Source organism: Nuphar pumila, chromosome 1, assembly GCF_984573655.1.
Source record: "Nuphar pumila chromosome 1, dmNupPumi1.hap1.1, whole genome shotgun sequence".
Lineage (NCBI taxonomy): Eukaryota > Viridiplantae > Streptophyta > Magnoliopsida > Nymphaeales > Nymphaeaceae > Nuphar > Nuphar pumila.
This window is the reverse complement of record NC_143249.1, coordinates 11,708,399-11,723,191: the sequence shown is the minus strand read 5'-3', so window position 1 is coordinate 11,723,191 and position 14,793 is coordinate 11,708,399. Positions and strand designations below refer to the sequence as shown.

General features: G+C 37.6%; 1 protein-coding gene across 4 annotated transcripts in view; it reads right to left on the bottom strand.

Annotated features, from left to right (window-relative positions):
• DCL4 (dicer-like 4) overlaps positions 1-14,793 on the bottom strand; it is a 179,954-nt gene that overhangs the window by 104,832 nt on the left and 60,329 nt on the right. For all 4 annotated transcript variants that reach the window (XM_090011173.1, XM_090011255.1, XM_090011331.1 and 1 more), the window contains exon 10: positions 1,969-2,065. In XM_090011173.1, coding sequence (XP_089867299.1) covers positions 1,969-2,065 — 97 coding nt within the window. The remainder of the gene's footprint in view (positions 1-1,968; positions 2,066-14,793) is intronic.

Here is a 14,793-nt window from a genome sequence, read left to right as displayed (position 1 = left end):
CATTCACAATGAAGGGCTTTGCCCCCATATATATACACAAAGAGGGCCTCCTAGAAATAAGACTAGCCAGCAAAGGAAAAAAATGTCCTTGAAGGGCATACAAAATGCCAAAAAGAAAATAATACAAGGAAAAAAAGGAAAAATACATATAAATTTTATAGTACAATCCATGTATATATATATTACAAAAATATACACATATACATGTGTGCATATATAAACATATACATATACACAAAACACATACATGTATAAACATACGCACATATACACAAAACCTAGTTGACCATATCCTCAAGTACCCAGTACCAGCATCATTTTGACATGGTACAACGCAAGTATGACGCCCATGTTACATAGTTTTTCAAGATATTATCCTTGTTTGAGTTAAATACATTTTTTCAAGATATTATCCTTGTTTGAGTTAAATACATGATAGAAAAAATCTTGGTTTACAACCGAATAGTTTCACAATTCTGGAGCAACAAGTGGAGTGCTTCCCATTCCAACCATTCCAACTCTTTATATTTATTTGATATTTTTTATTGCTTTTCTTCATAATCAGTGCACCCAATTCTTTTTATGGTGTAACCAAGTTTCATAAGATTGGAGTGTGTGCTTTTAGATTTAACTTTTCTTTTGATTTCAGCCATATAACATGTTCTAGAGCATTAGCATTGTATGGTGAGTCACTCTTAAAGCACTATAAGACCATGAACTGCAGTTTGGACTTTCGACCAAACTCATTACATATGAATGGACAACACTTTAAATATGAACTTACCAACAACACACGTGCATAAACACACATATTCACACACACACACACACACACACACACACACACAAAGCTGCACATGCGCACATGCAGTTCATAAATTGAATTTGAATATGAAATTATGAAGTCAGCTGCATATAGTAACTGATTTATTACTAAATAATAAATGATGAATAGATGAGCTCTCCTGGTGAGTTCTAAAACCTAAACTCCAAAAACTTGGGCAGAGCACGACAAAGTCAACAATTGTTTGATTCCAAAATGTTGGACAATATTAGTCAAATCAGATGCTCATTGAGTTCATCTGATTCCTTACTAAAACCTAAAATACTAAAAAAAAACTTGAAAAAAATTAACCGAAGCCAACATTCCCTGAACCCATTAATAGGAAAATACTCAAGTCAATATTGACTGTGTCCAGAATTAGATGCATTGGGTTGAGTGGCTCTTGACCACACCTGAGTCCTTGTTGACCGCAACCTGACCCCACCTGTCTGCCCATACTGGTAAACATGTCATGTGAAAGTCTTTTATGTAAATAATTTTGTAATTGTTTAATGTACATAGTGTAGAGCTAGGGGCATTGATGTGATTCTTTTTATTGTACAAAGATAAACCTGTCCAAAATCAGTCCTTAGTTATGTAAGCCAGTAACTTGTAATGTAGGGGCATTTTAGTCATGAAAAGTTTGTAACTAAAGGGCTCGACCCCTATATAGTGCAATACCCTAAAGAATGAACGAACTAATCTTTCTTGCTCTCTCATTCTTGTTTTCCTCCCTTGTTGAAGATGTCACTCTCTATCGAAACAAGTACTGCTCCGTTGCTAAACAGGAAATGAGTCCTAGCTTCTTGCAATATGATTCTTTAGGACTAATGTCATATACTTGTCTGAAACATCCCTTTCAGTGAATGTAGCATAGGATCAGCCATTTTGATGATCATCTCTATTTTGCAAAAGACTGTAACAAGGAGGAGAAGAAAAATATTGCCCTATTGCATAAGTAACCACCAAAAAATCAGATTTGACAAACCCCTTCTGCCATGAAAACAATGGTGTACACCTCGTCAGCTATGCATTTCTCATAGAAGCCACATGTCATGTTCAAGATATCACCATTTAGTAAGAGATGGAAATCCATCCAATATAGATCATAAAGCATGACAAAAACATAAACCAAATTTACAAACCTATAAGTTGAAAGGATTTCAATAAGAACTAATAGTTTATTTGAGAAAAATGGTTCTTCTAAAGCCTCTGGTAGAAATGCATCCAGTTGATCGCCATCTATCAAATAACCAAGCAAAAAGAAGAGGAAAGATTAGAAATCATACTTAGCAATTCAGAAGTTACTACAAAAAGTAGCACTTAGATCATGCCACAAATCTCAAGTTCATTCAATGATTATTTCTCAATTGTAACACACCTAAGGTACTAGTGTTAAAGGATTAAAAATATGAAACAAATTTCCTGTTCAAACAGACAGACTAGAAAACCAAAAGAACGAATAATTGGAATTTGCTTTCATTTAAGCAAAGCACATTGAACTAGCATAAATATGCAAGCTTATCCACCTATGCAACTACACAGTCTCAAGGTAGATTTGGAACAAGAAGCAGACTAACAATTGAAGATTAGTAAACATAATTTATTACTAGCATCAACAAAAAAATAATTGTAAACATCTACAGGATGGACACAATGTGTGAGATTTCAGAATGTAAAAGGAGAGCATCAAACCTAGGGATAGCATGGTAGTCACTCCAAATGTAAAAAGTCAGAAATAATGGACACTTTTCTGATGCTTCCAAGTTCATATTTTACCAAAACACTAACAAGCATAGCAAATGAATATTAAGAAACATGATCCTGTTCTAGATTAGTGTCCCTACAGATAACATTAATAAGATTTTTCAAACGTTCAAGATATCAAATAGCCAATATATTATGATAAAACAAAGACTCATGGAGACCTATGATGTGCATATCTATAGCATAAAGACTGAACAAAGAAAAAAAAAGTTGATTTTTTCTGGTTTAAATTCCAGAAAGAATATTTCTTCACAACCCATCGGATAGGTTTCAACGTTACGAAAGCACAATTTGTCGGAACAATCATATCAAGTTAAAGCATCAGATAAAAAATGACTTTAAATGAATAAAAATCATCCTTTGGTTAATTCAACGATGATCGATTCCCAACGACATTCCTTTGTTTTCATGTATACAATACATACAGGACTATAAACTTTAATACATTTAGAAAATGATGATTTATTAAGACCATGCACAATTTCTCAAATAGCAATCTGCTTTAGCGCCCATTTTCAATACAACAACAACAACTACGCCTTCATCCCAAAACAATTGGGGTCGGCGATATGAACCAAAAAAGAAAATCATTATGGGTCTTCCACATGAATCCTTCTCCTCCAATCATTTCTATCCAATGCCATGTCCTCGGTGAGGTTCAAAGCATTCATATCCTTTCCTATCACCTTCATCCGTGTCTTCCTAGGCCTACCCCGACCTCTTTTAACTAATATATTTTCCCATTTCTCCATCCTTCTAACTGGAGCATCATTAGGCCTTCGCCGAATATGTCCAAACCACCGTAAACGATTCTCTCTCATCTTATTTTCAATGGGTGCAACGCCTATCTTCTTACGGATATCCTCGTTCTGAATCTTATCTTTTATTGTATTTCCACACATCCATCTCAGCATACGCATCTCAGCTACACTCATTTTTTGAATATGATGTCTCTTGGCAGCCCAACATTCTGTACCATATAGTAAAGCGGGCCTAATATGTAAGGAAACGGCACGGCTTTGAATATATTAGGTTCAATAATGAACCAATACACATGCACATGAAGTGCGAATATACCCACTAAAGGGGAAAACACAAGCACATAATGTGCTAACACATAAACCCACAAAGGGGCAAAAATGTCTATAAGGCATAAGTTGATATTATTGAAAAGAGGAAGGGTGTAACACCCATTACATGGAGCAAAGGCTCCTCCAAAGGAGTGCTTAAATTACAAGGGAGAGACCCCTATTTATAACACAAGAGAGGAGCCACATAGGGGGCTCCCAAAGGAGTCGTTGGGAGCCCCCAACGGTCACATTTGTGACAGTTGGGGGCTCCCCAATGACTCTTTGGGGAGCCTCCCTAGGTGGCGCAAACCACAAGAATGAATAAAATAAAAAAGAAAAAGAAAAATACAAACATATTCCAAATGAAATATGCGTAAAAAGGGAAAATGACTAAACTACCCTTATGCCTATTAATAGAGAAATATATATTTTATATATATAATTAGGAAGATACATATGCATATATACCATATATGTATATGTATCATCCTTTATATATATAAAATATATATAAGATTACAAAGATTGAATGATACATTTTAACATAATAGTCGTCCTATAAAACTTTTCCTTCAACCGTAATGGCATTCTACGATCGCACAACACTCCAGTTGCACTTTTCCATTTCATCCACCCAACCTTTATCCTATGATTTACATCTCCATCAATTTCTTCATACTTTTGAATGATAGATCCCAAATATTTGAAACAGTCATCCACCGGTATTTCTTGCTCACCAAGCTTCACTACACTCTCATCACTACTTCGTTGCTTACTAAACCGACATTCCATATATTATGTCTTACTCTTACTCAACTTAAAACCTCTTGCTTCCAATGTCTGTCTCCATAATTCTAACTTAGCATTAACCCCAGCTCTAGACTCATCAATCAAAACAATATCATCAGCAAACAACATACACCACGGCACATTTTCTTGAATTGATCTCGTAAGCTCATCCATCACTATAGCAAATAGGAAAGGGCTTAAAGCAGATCCTTGATGTAACCCAACCGTTACAGGAAAATTGGTTGTCACCCCTCCACACGTGCGGACATTGGTTACTACTCCTTCATACATATCTTTAATTATACTAATGTACTTGAGAGAAACACCTTTATTCTTATATAGAGGCACCAAAGTACTCTTCCTCCACTCATTAGGCATCTTATTTGTCCGCCAAATCTTGTTAAAAAGATTTGTCAACCATTTTAAACATTTATCTCCCAAGCATTTCCAAGCCTCGATAGGTATACCATCTGGGCCAACTGCCCTTCTTGATTTTATTTTCTTCAAAGCCTTTGCACAATACAAAGATAAAATATTAGGATTTTTTTTACATATTATAACCTTTAATACATTGAGAAATGATATTTTATTAAGTCCACACACAATATCTCAAATAGTAATCTTCTTTAGGGCCCATTTTGAAATAAAAAATTAAATGTCCAGAGGACCTTTTTAAACTCTCCACAATTTTAGGGGCAAAAAGTCCTCACTAAAGTTAAATCCCTTGAGGTGTGACTATTTTCACTTGAAAACAGAAGTATTTTGGACAAATGTTCAGTGTTTACATTTGTGCTGGGACAGGAAGGTCCTGCCAAGTTTGAGACAAATTGTCTCTGAGACAATATGTTGGTGCATTCAAACACTCATATGGGTCATGGAATGCCGCATCTCATCACCAATGATAACTGTAACGCCCCAAAAATCCAAGACTTGTAAGTTTTAGAATAGTTTAGAAAGCTTTGAAATCGTACAATTATCAGAGTCTAAATAGTACTTCAGCGGAAAATGATATTTTTAAAACAACAAGTCGATGGACCTTGAGCGCATTATAGCGTAAACTTTCCTTTACCGAATTCCGCACAACTATTGAAATCAAATGGTTTTAAAATGCAATTTCAATGATTGAGAATTTGTTTGTTGAAACAAAGAAGAAGTTTACTAAAACAGTTTTAGTAACTCAAGGTTTAATAAAAAGAGAAATTTCGAAATACACTTTATACCAAATTTACCAATATGTCCTCAGGAGCGAAACGTCAGGGAAAGAGCTCAATCTTGATCTCATCACGCCATCGTGCCATCGCAGATTGTATTACCTATCCATCACCTGCCCATAAAATAGGTCAGTTTCACTAAAAACTGGTAGGTGCACATACAGGACGATATAAAACATAGTTAAGCAAAATAATTTAATATGTCAAGTAGACAGACAATTATATAGCAATTTAATTTCAATAGATTCATGGAGCAACTATCATAAGCAAAATGCTAAAACTATTACAAGCATTTCACTGGCACAAGTAGGCTAATTATTATAAGCAAAGCACTGCATAAGCAATTTAACTCGCAAAATACGATGCTACATCAACCACACACACAATTCCATAAGTATTGAAACCCGTTGCATGCTATAGTTTTCATACGTGCATAACTCAACAAATTGTGTGATCGGATTTAAATTAGGTTTCGATATTAACTGGCCAAGTGGGTACGCACAAGGCACGACTCTAGAAACAGCCTAGACTGATCGGGGGTTTATTATGCTATGTATTTTAAGATAACCCGGATAACTGACTGAGTCCGCACCTAAGGGGATGGTCAGTGACCAAGAGAGAAATCCCCAAAGCAGCATAAACAATGGATGCATCCCGAACATGGAGAGCTACCACCTAGGATAATTATGGTAGTCCCCTTCCCCTAACTCCGATGACTGGGGAAGCCGAGTCTTTTGCTCGTAACTGTCATTAATGGCTTGTCCATCGAAGTTTTTGTACCTTCTCATCCTCTCTCCAGACAGGAGTCAACAGTTCGAATGAGTACATCAGGGTTAGTTAACTGAAGACCCATTCTACATACTTTGGTCTTTCGACCAAACTCGAGTATCTTGCCGGTGAAGGCGGAATCATCACTTATTTAGGTGATCTCAGCGTTTTGTTATTTGCACTCATCAAGGTTGTCACAACCTACTCATCCAATCATCGCAACGTAAGAAGACGTACTTGTCAAAAAGTACGGACGTATTTGTCAAAAGTACGACTACGATGAAAGAGATATGATTTCACCAAAGAAACCCCAACAGATATTATCTACAAAAAGAAGTAACACATCACAATTTGGCAAGATAAATCTTGAATTCATTTCAACAATATTTTGCATATTTCATGATACAAGGTCGTCTCGGATCTCTCGTCCGATCAACAAAGTACTTAACACGTCGTGCATGACTAAAACTATGCTACACCAAAAAATGGGGGTGTGTAGGCTTCTCAAAAGGAACACCCAACACACAACTTCATAACGATCAAAAGAATATAGGAGTGCTCATTTGACACGATTCATCCTTAAAAGCCATAATATCACATTTAGTCATTCACACAAAGCACAACACTATCAATCTTGCATCCAAAATTTATCTTAGTATCGACATGCGACACTAGATTGATAAATGAAGAATGGGTCCTTCAACAGAACCCCACTCATTCATAGGCTCATGCCCCTGATCGGGGTTATAAAACATTTCTCCCAAGTGTGGACTTGGGAGGGCTCAAATGTAACCTCGCAATCCTGCGAGGCTTAAAACTTAACTTTGCAAAAGTTGTGCAATTTGAAAAGCACTGGGTTCGCAGAAGGAAACTCGCTTTTAAAGAACTACAATGCACAAGCTCAACTTCTAGTGTTTTGAAAACAAGTGATAACAGGATAGGCACAAGACTATATTTATGTAACTACATATTTACCATAAATGTGAGCATATGCAAGTTATAACATGACAACAAGCAACTCTCGACTTGTGATGCCGCACATCGAGGGAAAAGCACATAAGTAATACACGAGGTACCAAAACCATACCTTGGCCACTTAGATAGGCAAACACATAAGGTCATAAGTAATGCATGAGACACGAAGTCGTACCTCACTCAAAGGAAACGTGCAGGCAAAAATGTATGCAAGCAAACAAGGGCATATGTATTTCAGGAAGTACGAAACCACACTTCAAATTCATAAACAACTACACAAAATAATAATCAAAGAATGAAATTGAACCTCGACCCATGAGCATGCAAACAAGAAAATACGCATTTCAAAAGCAATATAACTCTAAGCATGTCTAGCATGGGCATCTTAAATATTTCAACTTAAATAGGTTCATTTATTGCCCTTTGTGCGACTTTACCCTACCTCGGAATGTTGTGTAGTTGTGTACGCCTACGCGTGAGGATAATACGAGGGTCGGGCCGCGGAGCACGAACGGGGTCTGCTGCGTAAGCTGCAAAGGTACGTTATTGGTATGCATTTAAATGAATAGGGAAAACAGCAACAAAGGACTGGGGTCTCGGCTTCTCTGCAAAACAAGACAGGGATCAACGGTCCCTGCCGACTTGAAACAGAACGGGGTAGGGTCCAATGACCCATGCCGCCAAAGGAAACAGGTGCAGAGGCCATCGACCTGTGCCGGATATTTAAAGAAGGGCAGGGGCCGAAGGGGCCATCGGCCCCTGCTGGGTTTCCGAAAAGGGAGGCAGGAGCCGAAGGCTCCTGCTAGCTTTAAAAAAAGGGCAGGGGCCATCGGCCCCTACCAGAAAGAGAAATGGCAGGGGCCGATGGCCCCTGTCGGAAAAATGAGCAGAGAGCGGAAGCGCAGGGGCCAAAGGCCCCCTGCGGCTTTCAAAAGAGGAGGCAGGGGCCAATGGCTTCTGTCGTTCATGGAGAAAAAGGGGCAGGGGCCGATGGCCCCTGTCGGAAGGTAAGCAGAGAGAGACGCAGGGGTCTTTAGCCCCTGCCTGCGACTGTCGGGAGAGAAGAAGGTAGAAGAAGAGGTGGGAGGGCTTACCTGGGGCTGCCGAAGAGGAGGTGCCGACAAGGATGTCAAAGTGGGGGAGTTGAGGGGACTCGAGGTCGCCGATGTCGAGGCAACGTTGGTCGAACGACCATTACTACGATGATTGGGGCTTGCGGAGGTCGCCAGCGGCGACTGTGTTTGCAAGCGACGGCCAGGATACGAAGAGGCAGCGAGAGGAATAGGCGGTGTTAAGGGTAGCTTACCAGAGTTCTGATGAGGGTTGCTGGCGAAAACCAAAAGAATGGGAGACGAAAGGGAGGGACGGCGATGGGGAGGTCGTCGGCTCTGGTCGTCAGTGGTCGCCGAAGAAACGAGAGATGGGAGTGGCGGAGAGGTGAGGTCGCCGGCGGCAACGGTCGCTGGTGGCCACAGAGGAAGGAGAGAAGGCGAGGTGGCTGGCGGCTTTGTTCGCCGGCGACAACAATCGCGGGGGAAGAGAGGAGACGACGGGGTTTGCGAGAAGGGTCGTCGGCGCAAGGAGCGCGAGGAGGAGGAGAAGAGAAGGGAGGTGTGCCCCCCCTCCCTTCCTGCCATGCTCTTAAAGAGCTCGGGGGAGGAGAAGACTGAGGAGATAGAGGGCGTATGTGAACACCCCAAATTTTTCAAAAATTTGTAAAAATGACCCTTTTTGCCCCTGACTCCATCTCCTGAGAAAATCAAAGTGATTTCAAAGCTAAATTTCCGTCATTCTTCAGATTTTCTGAATTAAATTTCACATTGATATATTCAAAATCAATTCCGGATCCGAATCCAGTGCTTTAAAACCATATTTCTTCAAAATCCGGATCCAAACGCATTTTTTTTGAAGAAATTTCCCCAAAAATAGCTTTTAATTCTCAGAAAAACTCCCTTTTGTAAATATTTTACAAAAACACCAAAAAAAATAGTTTTAACCTTTGATTTCTCGTAAAACTTTAGGATTTTATTCTAAAAATACAAAAAAATTGAAAAATAAAAAAAAAACCAAAAAAATTTGAGAAAAGCTACAAGAAAAACGAATGATTTTCGAACTTTTGAAACCTTTTAAGATAATTTTTCTGAAAACCTCACATTTAAACCATTTTTCAAAAATTTTTCTAAAAGGGAACCACCTTTTTTGAAATAGGGAAAACCTTACAACGGAATCCTCCCGCGCATCCTCTCTCCTTCTCTCACTATCGTCCATCCTCAAACGGCCTTCTTCATTCTCCACCCTCAATCCTCAACAAATTTTCTTCCCGAACTCTCCATTTTCCCTTTAAGAAGGAGCCTCCATCGCTTCTGTGGGGGGGAACAAAAAAAAACCAATCATTATCGGAGCTTCTCTGCAAATCCATAGTCGACAACCATTCTCTCCATTGATCATTGTGAAGCACTCGACCACTTTCCCCAAGCTCCTTCTCCCCCGTTTCTTTTCCATCAATTTGCCGGAAGAGATCGATTCTGGACTTCTTCAGGGTTCTCACGAAATCAGAGATCTATCCGCATCCGCAGCAAGAGGCCTCCAGGATAGAACCAGAGCCTCGTTTCCCTCTTTCGCAAATCCCTGCTAAAAAGAAAAGAGGAAGTAAGTTTCTTCAAGTCTTCTCTCTATCATTTTCATTTTCGTTTCTTCTTAGTCACTAGCCCCGGTTGACGCACCATGGTAGTGTCTGAGTTGCCTCTAGCAACCTTGACATATACCCGTGCAACAGAGAAGGGATAGGATTAATCCCACATCCGTTTACATTTCTGTATTTTTTTTTTATTATGCTTTAGGTTGATTTTGTTGTTCTAACCCTAAGATGCATTGCTTTCCTTTTCCTGATCCATCGATGATCGGTCGGATACTGGTCCACCATCGGATAAAAAAAATCAATTTAGATCAGGCAATATTTTGAAAGAATCGGTGGTTCAGATTTGATCAAAAATTTGAATCAGACCCCCATAATTTGTTAATCGGTGTCCATTCTTGTCTGCATTTTTTTTTTACTTTATTATCTCCATCAAGTTGATTCGTCACCTAGGTGTTTCATTTGAATATTTTGCAAGTTTGATCATTCGGATCATTGCGTTCACCTTTATTGATGTGTTTAGATTACTGTCGCATTGAATCTCTCATATTACCTGTGTGCAACATCTAGGCAACGTATCTTCCTTCCATTGTTATAATCTGCATTTACATAGTTGTTCGCGATTGCAGTGATTCTGAATCTACTGCTTCTGTTAAAAGGAACTGGAGATCTGATTCACTGAAGAGTACTTATTTATAAGCATTTCCTCTACATGGTCCTGTTTTGAAATAAACTGCGCACCACTTTATGCATCATGTATAAACGCTCAATCTCATCTACAATAACGTGTCATATGTTTCATTTTGTTAACCCTTTGATCATTTAGTTTGCAGGTCTCACTTACATTGAGTTAGCTTTACTGTAAATAAATCACGTTTTGTTTGTTTACTTTAATAGATCACGGCTTGTTTTTCTTTTGCTGTCAATTTACTATGCATCAGCAATACTAACCCATTAATTGCATCTTGGTATCTCATTCTGGGTTGCCATTTTATATTCCCCATTAATTCTACGTCATTGATTCCTTTCCTTGAAAATTTTTTTTTTTTTTTGGCTGAAGAAATCTCAGATCAGCATCACTGACTACCTGTACAATGTTAGTGGTATTAGCATAGGATTTTGTTACCATTGGTCTTGTGCTTTGATATTGTATTTTCCTCATCCTGTGCTTATCTCCTCTTTATTTCCCAATAGGTTCATTACATCTTACCATGAAATATATCATTCAACTTACAGCATCAGTTCCCATTTCACAATGCCCTGCTTTGCCATAGTTCACCACGTTTTCTGTTATTCTGATGCTTGTGCATAATTTTTTTTTACACTGCCTAAACCTGGAAAGCCAAGAGTTCATGGCAGTATGGGCAGTCATTTTACTGTTTCCGTGAAGGTAATTTTCATTGATCACCCTTCCTCTGTAACTATATCTAAATTATTCAATGTCTGATAATCCTATGACTGTCAAATTTTGATAGCAAAAGAAAAGAGGAAACATTCGTGCAAAACCCACTTAGATCATCCCTAATCAGAAGCCCACTGAACCTATCACGGTTCACCTGAGTTGGATCAATCCCATTACTGGCTCTTATGCAAAGGGGCTTGGTTCCATCACAGAGGAATCTCCATCTTCATCAGAGCATCTCTATAAATTATATCTCTGATTTGAATTCCAAGCCAGGGATGCATCAGTCCAACCGTGCACTATTTACACTTGCCACAAGAACTTTGTTTTGGATTCTTCCTCTCTTCTCAATTTGTAATGGTTTGGTGAGTTTGTCCCATCGGTTTGTACAAACCTGCTTTTATATGCAAAAAATCCTGAAAGTCTTCGTTGTGTCAGGTAACCACAGCGGTTGTTCGAGAACTAACAAAAAAAATATTGGTATTTTAACAGGGATAAAAACCTGTAGGGAACTGTCAGACTTCCATGTATCACTATCAAACCAAAAAAAAATTCTCTCAAATGGGTCATCTTTTCATTGTATTTTAAAGCACTCACAGCATTTGGTTGATGTTTTTGACATGCTTTACTGTAGGATTGTCTAAAAGTCTGTAGCGCCAACATTGTCATTGGTGCATGTAATGTTGCTTTGTGGCCCTACAAATTTGTAGTAAATTCATCTGGGTTAAGGTACTTTTGTCCAAAATTACAACACATGAATCACAATATTTTCGGTTTACTGTAATGTGTTTACTCTGTTCTTATGCTACATGTTTATACCTGTGCCTAGTGTATTAGCGATATAAGTTTGTGCAAACTTTCAATGTTGAATCCTTTTACTTGCTTTTCTGACTGCAAGTCACCACCACTGCCATCCAATCCTACAGCAGCCTCTTGCTGCGCCACTTCCCGATAGCTTATCACAGCCCTATGATGTCTCGAATCTACTTTGTCACCTACTGCGCTGTTCCTTCATCTTCTCGTACACTTCGCTGCAACCATTGCAGCTATCTAACCAATACAACAGCATCATCCCACAGTCCATTACATCATTGCACCAGTCCTTAACTAGTTGAACCATAAGAATCTGCAGTCAATTGTTGCAGAAATGTAGTTTTTCTGTATGTGGTCTTTTGATGGTTTCAGCAGTTGATTCTCACTTTCCTGATATGTATTTGTTCTCTGTTGGCATTCTTCATTACTGTTTTGTTTCCTTAAGAATGATTATCATCGAGTGTTATCTCCCAAGTGGATCTTGAATCATTGTATATGTCCTATATTTTGCAAAAAGTGACTGACTAAACAAAATTTCTGATACTGTGTGTCATCAATTGCTGTTTTGTTTCCTTAAGAAATGGCCTTTGCCAAACAAGCTTGTTGTTGTGTCTTTATGAACACCCTTATCTCACCTTACTGCAATTATTTACAGCATCCTCACGCTGCTCCCCCTTTGTCCCATTCCTTCACCTCTTACTTCATTTCCCTGTACTATGTATTGTATCCATATAAATTTCATCTCTTACCAATATCACCATGTGCCTGCTCCTCGCTTTTCAGCTTGTTGCCCACGGCTAGAGTACTGTTTTCAGCAAACTCGAATCAAATTCATTCTCTATTGCACAACCCCCCCGTACAATGCTTTAGTTTTTTTTTATTTATGCATAGCTCACTTCTAGCACTGTTGCACTTATACATTCCCTTCATATTAACCATTCCATATATATATTCATATATATCTACGTGTATAGGTATACATATATATATATATATATATATGTATATATATATATACATTCATAGGTATATATCATTTTCATCTTTTTGCACTTTAGAACTTGAATATCATTGGCACATGAGCACTTTATCATTAACGTCTATATGATATGTGTAATTTCTCTTCTCTTTTCATACTAACCTGGTTATTTTGCAGGGAATATGTGGATAGAGTCATTGCTTTGAGTCGCAAATTCAATTTTGTATATTGTAATAAATTAGATTTTAATGAGAATCTATATTTCCTGCTTTAGGTAGAATGGATGAGCATTGTAAATATCATTGAATTACTTGTTTTCATGCATTTTGCCTTTATTTCTCAAAATTCTCACAAATGGCAACACGAATGGCACGTGCACCATTTCATAAGAGGTAATTAATCTTAAGTTGATGATTTACATCAATGGCCATAGTCAGGATGTAAACAAAACTTAGGATTTTTATCTTTTATAAAATAACACTGGATCCACACTGGATCCTCTTTCAAAAATCATCATATTTTCTTTAAATATTTTCCTCTTTTATGAGAATTTAATTTAAAATCAATTTAATACATATACCAATGGTCATAGTCAGGGTATATTGAGAATTAATTTCATTTTAAATTCTATAAAAGCACCAAAAAGGTATTTTATTCTTCATTTGAATTTAGATATGACTATTATATAATACATCCAATGACCATAGTCAGGAGTGTATTATATCATTAATCTTATCTAAATTCATTTGGAGAATGAAATATGATTTTCAAACCCAATTTCTAACTTATTCAAATTCATTCATCATTTAGGGTAGAATTGCATCATATTTTCAAAATTCCCTTTCAAAAAATCCAAGTGATTATGAATATCCCTTCTTCAAAATTCTATTTCAAATTCCAAATCTATCTCAATTTCAAAGTCCAATTTGACTTTGGAATTTCAAATCATTTCATATTAAAACTCCAAAATTCCAACTCAAATTCAAAATTCAATTTCAAAGTACAAATTAAACTTTGAAGTTTCTGATTCATTCTCAAAATCAAAATCAAGTTTATCTTTTTATCTTCAATCACAGTTTGAGATTGATTTTGAATCTCAAAATTTGAATCTTCCTAAAGTTTTAAAATTCAATCTGGGGTTCTAAAACCCAGATCCATCTTTAAAGGTCTTATTTGGACTTTTCATAATCCGAATCCAAAGTTAAATCCTAATCTCAACTTGGATCCAGATTTCCAAGTATGAATCCAACTTCACTTTGGATCTCAGGCTTGAAATCCAAATTCCATTTTAGGATCTAGATCCCAATTCTACATTGGATCTCAGATTACAGATCCAAATTCCATTTAGGATCCAGAACCCAGTTCCACCTTGGATCTCAGATTCAGATTCAAAATCCATTTTTTTAGGATCCAGAACCCAATTCACCTCGGATCTCAGATTTAGATCCAAAATCCATTCTAGGATCCAGAATCCAATTATACTTTGGATCTTAGACTTCAGATCCAAATCCATTTTAGGATCCAAAACCCAATTCTACTTTAGATCTCAGACTTCAGATCC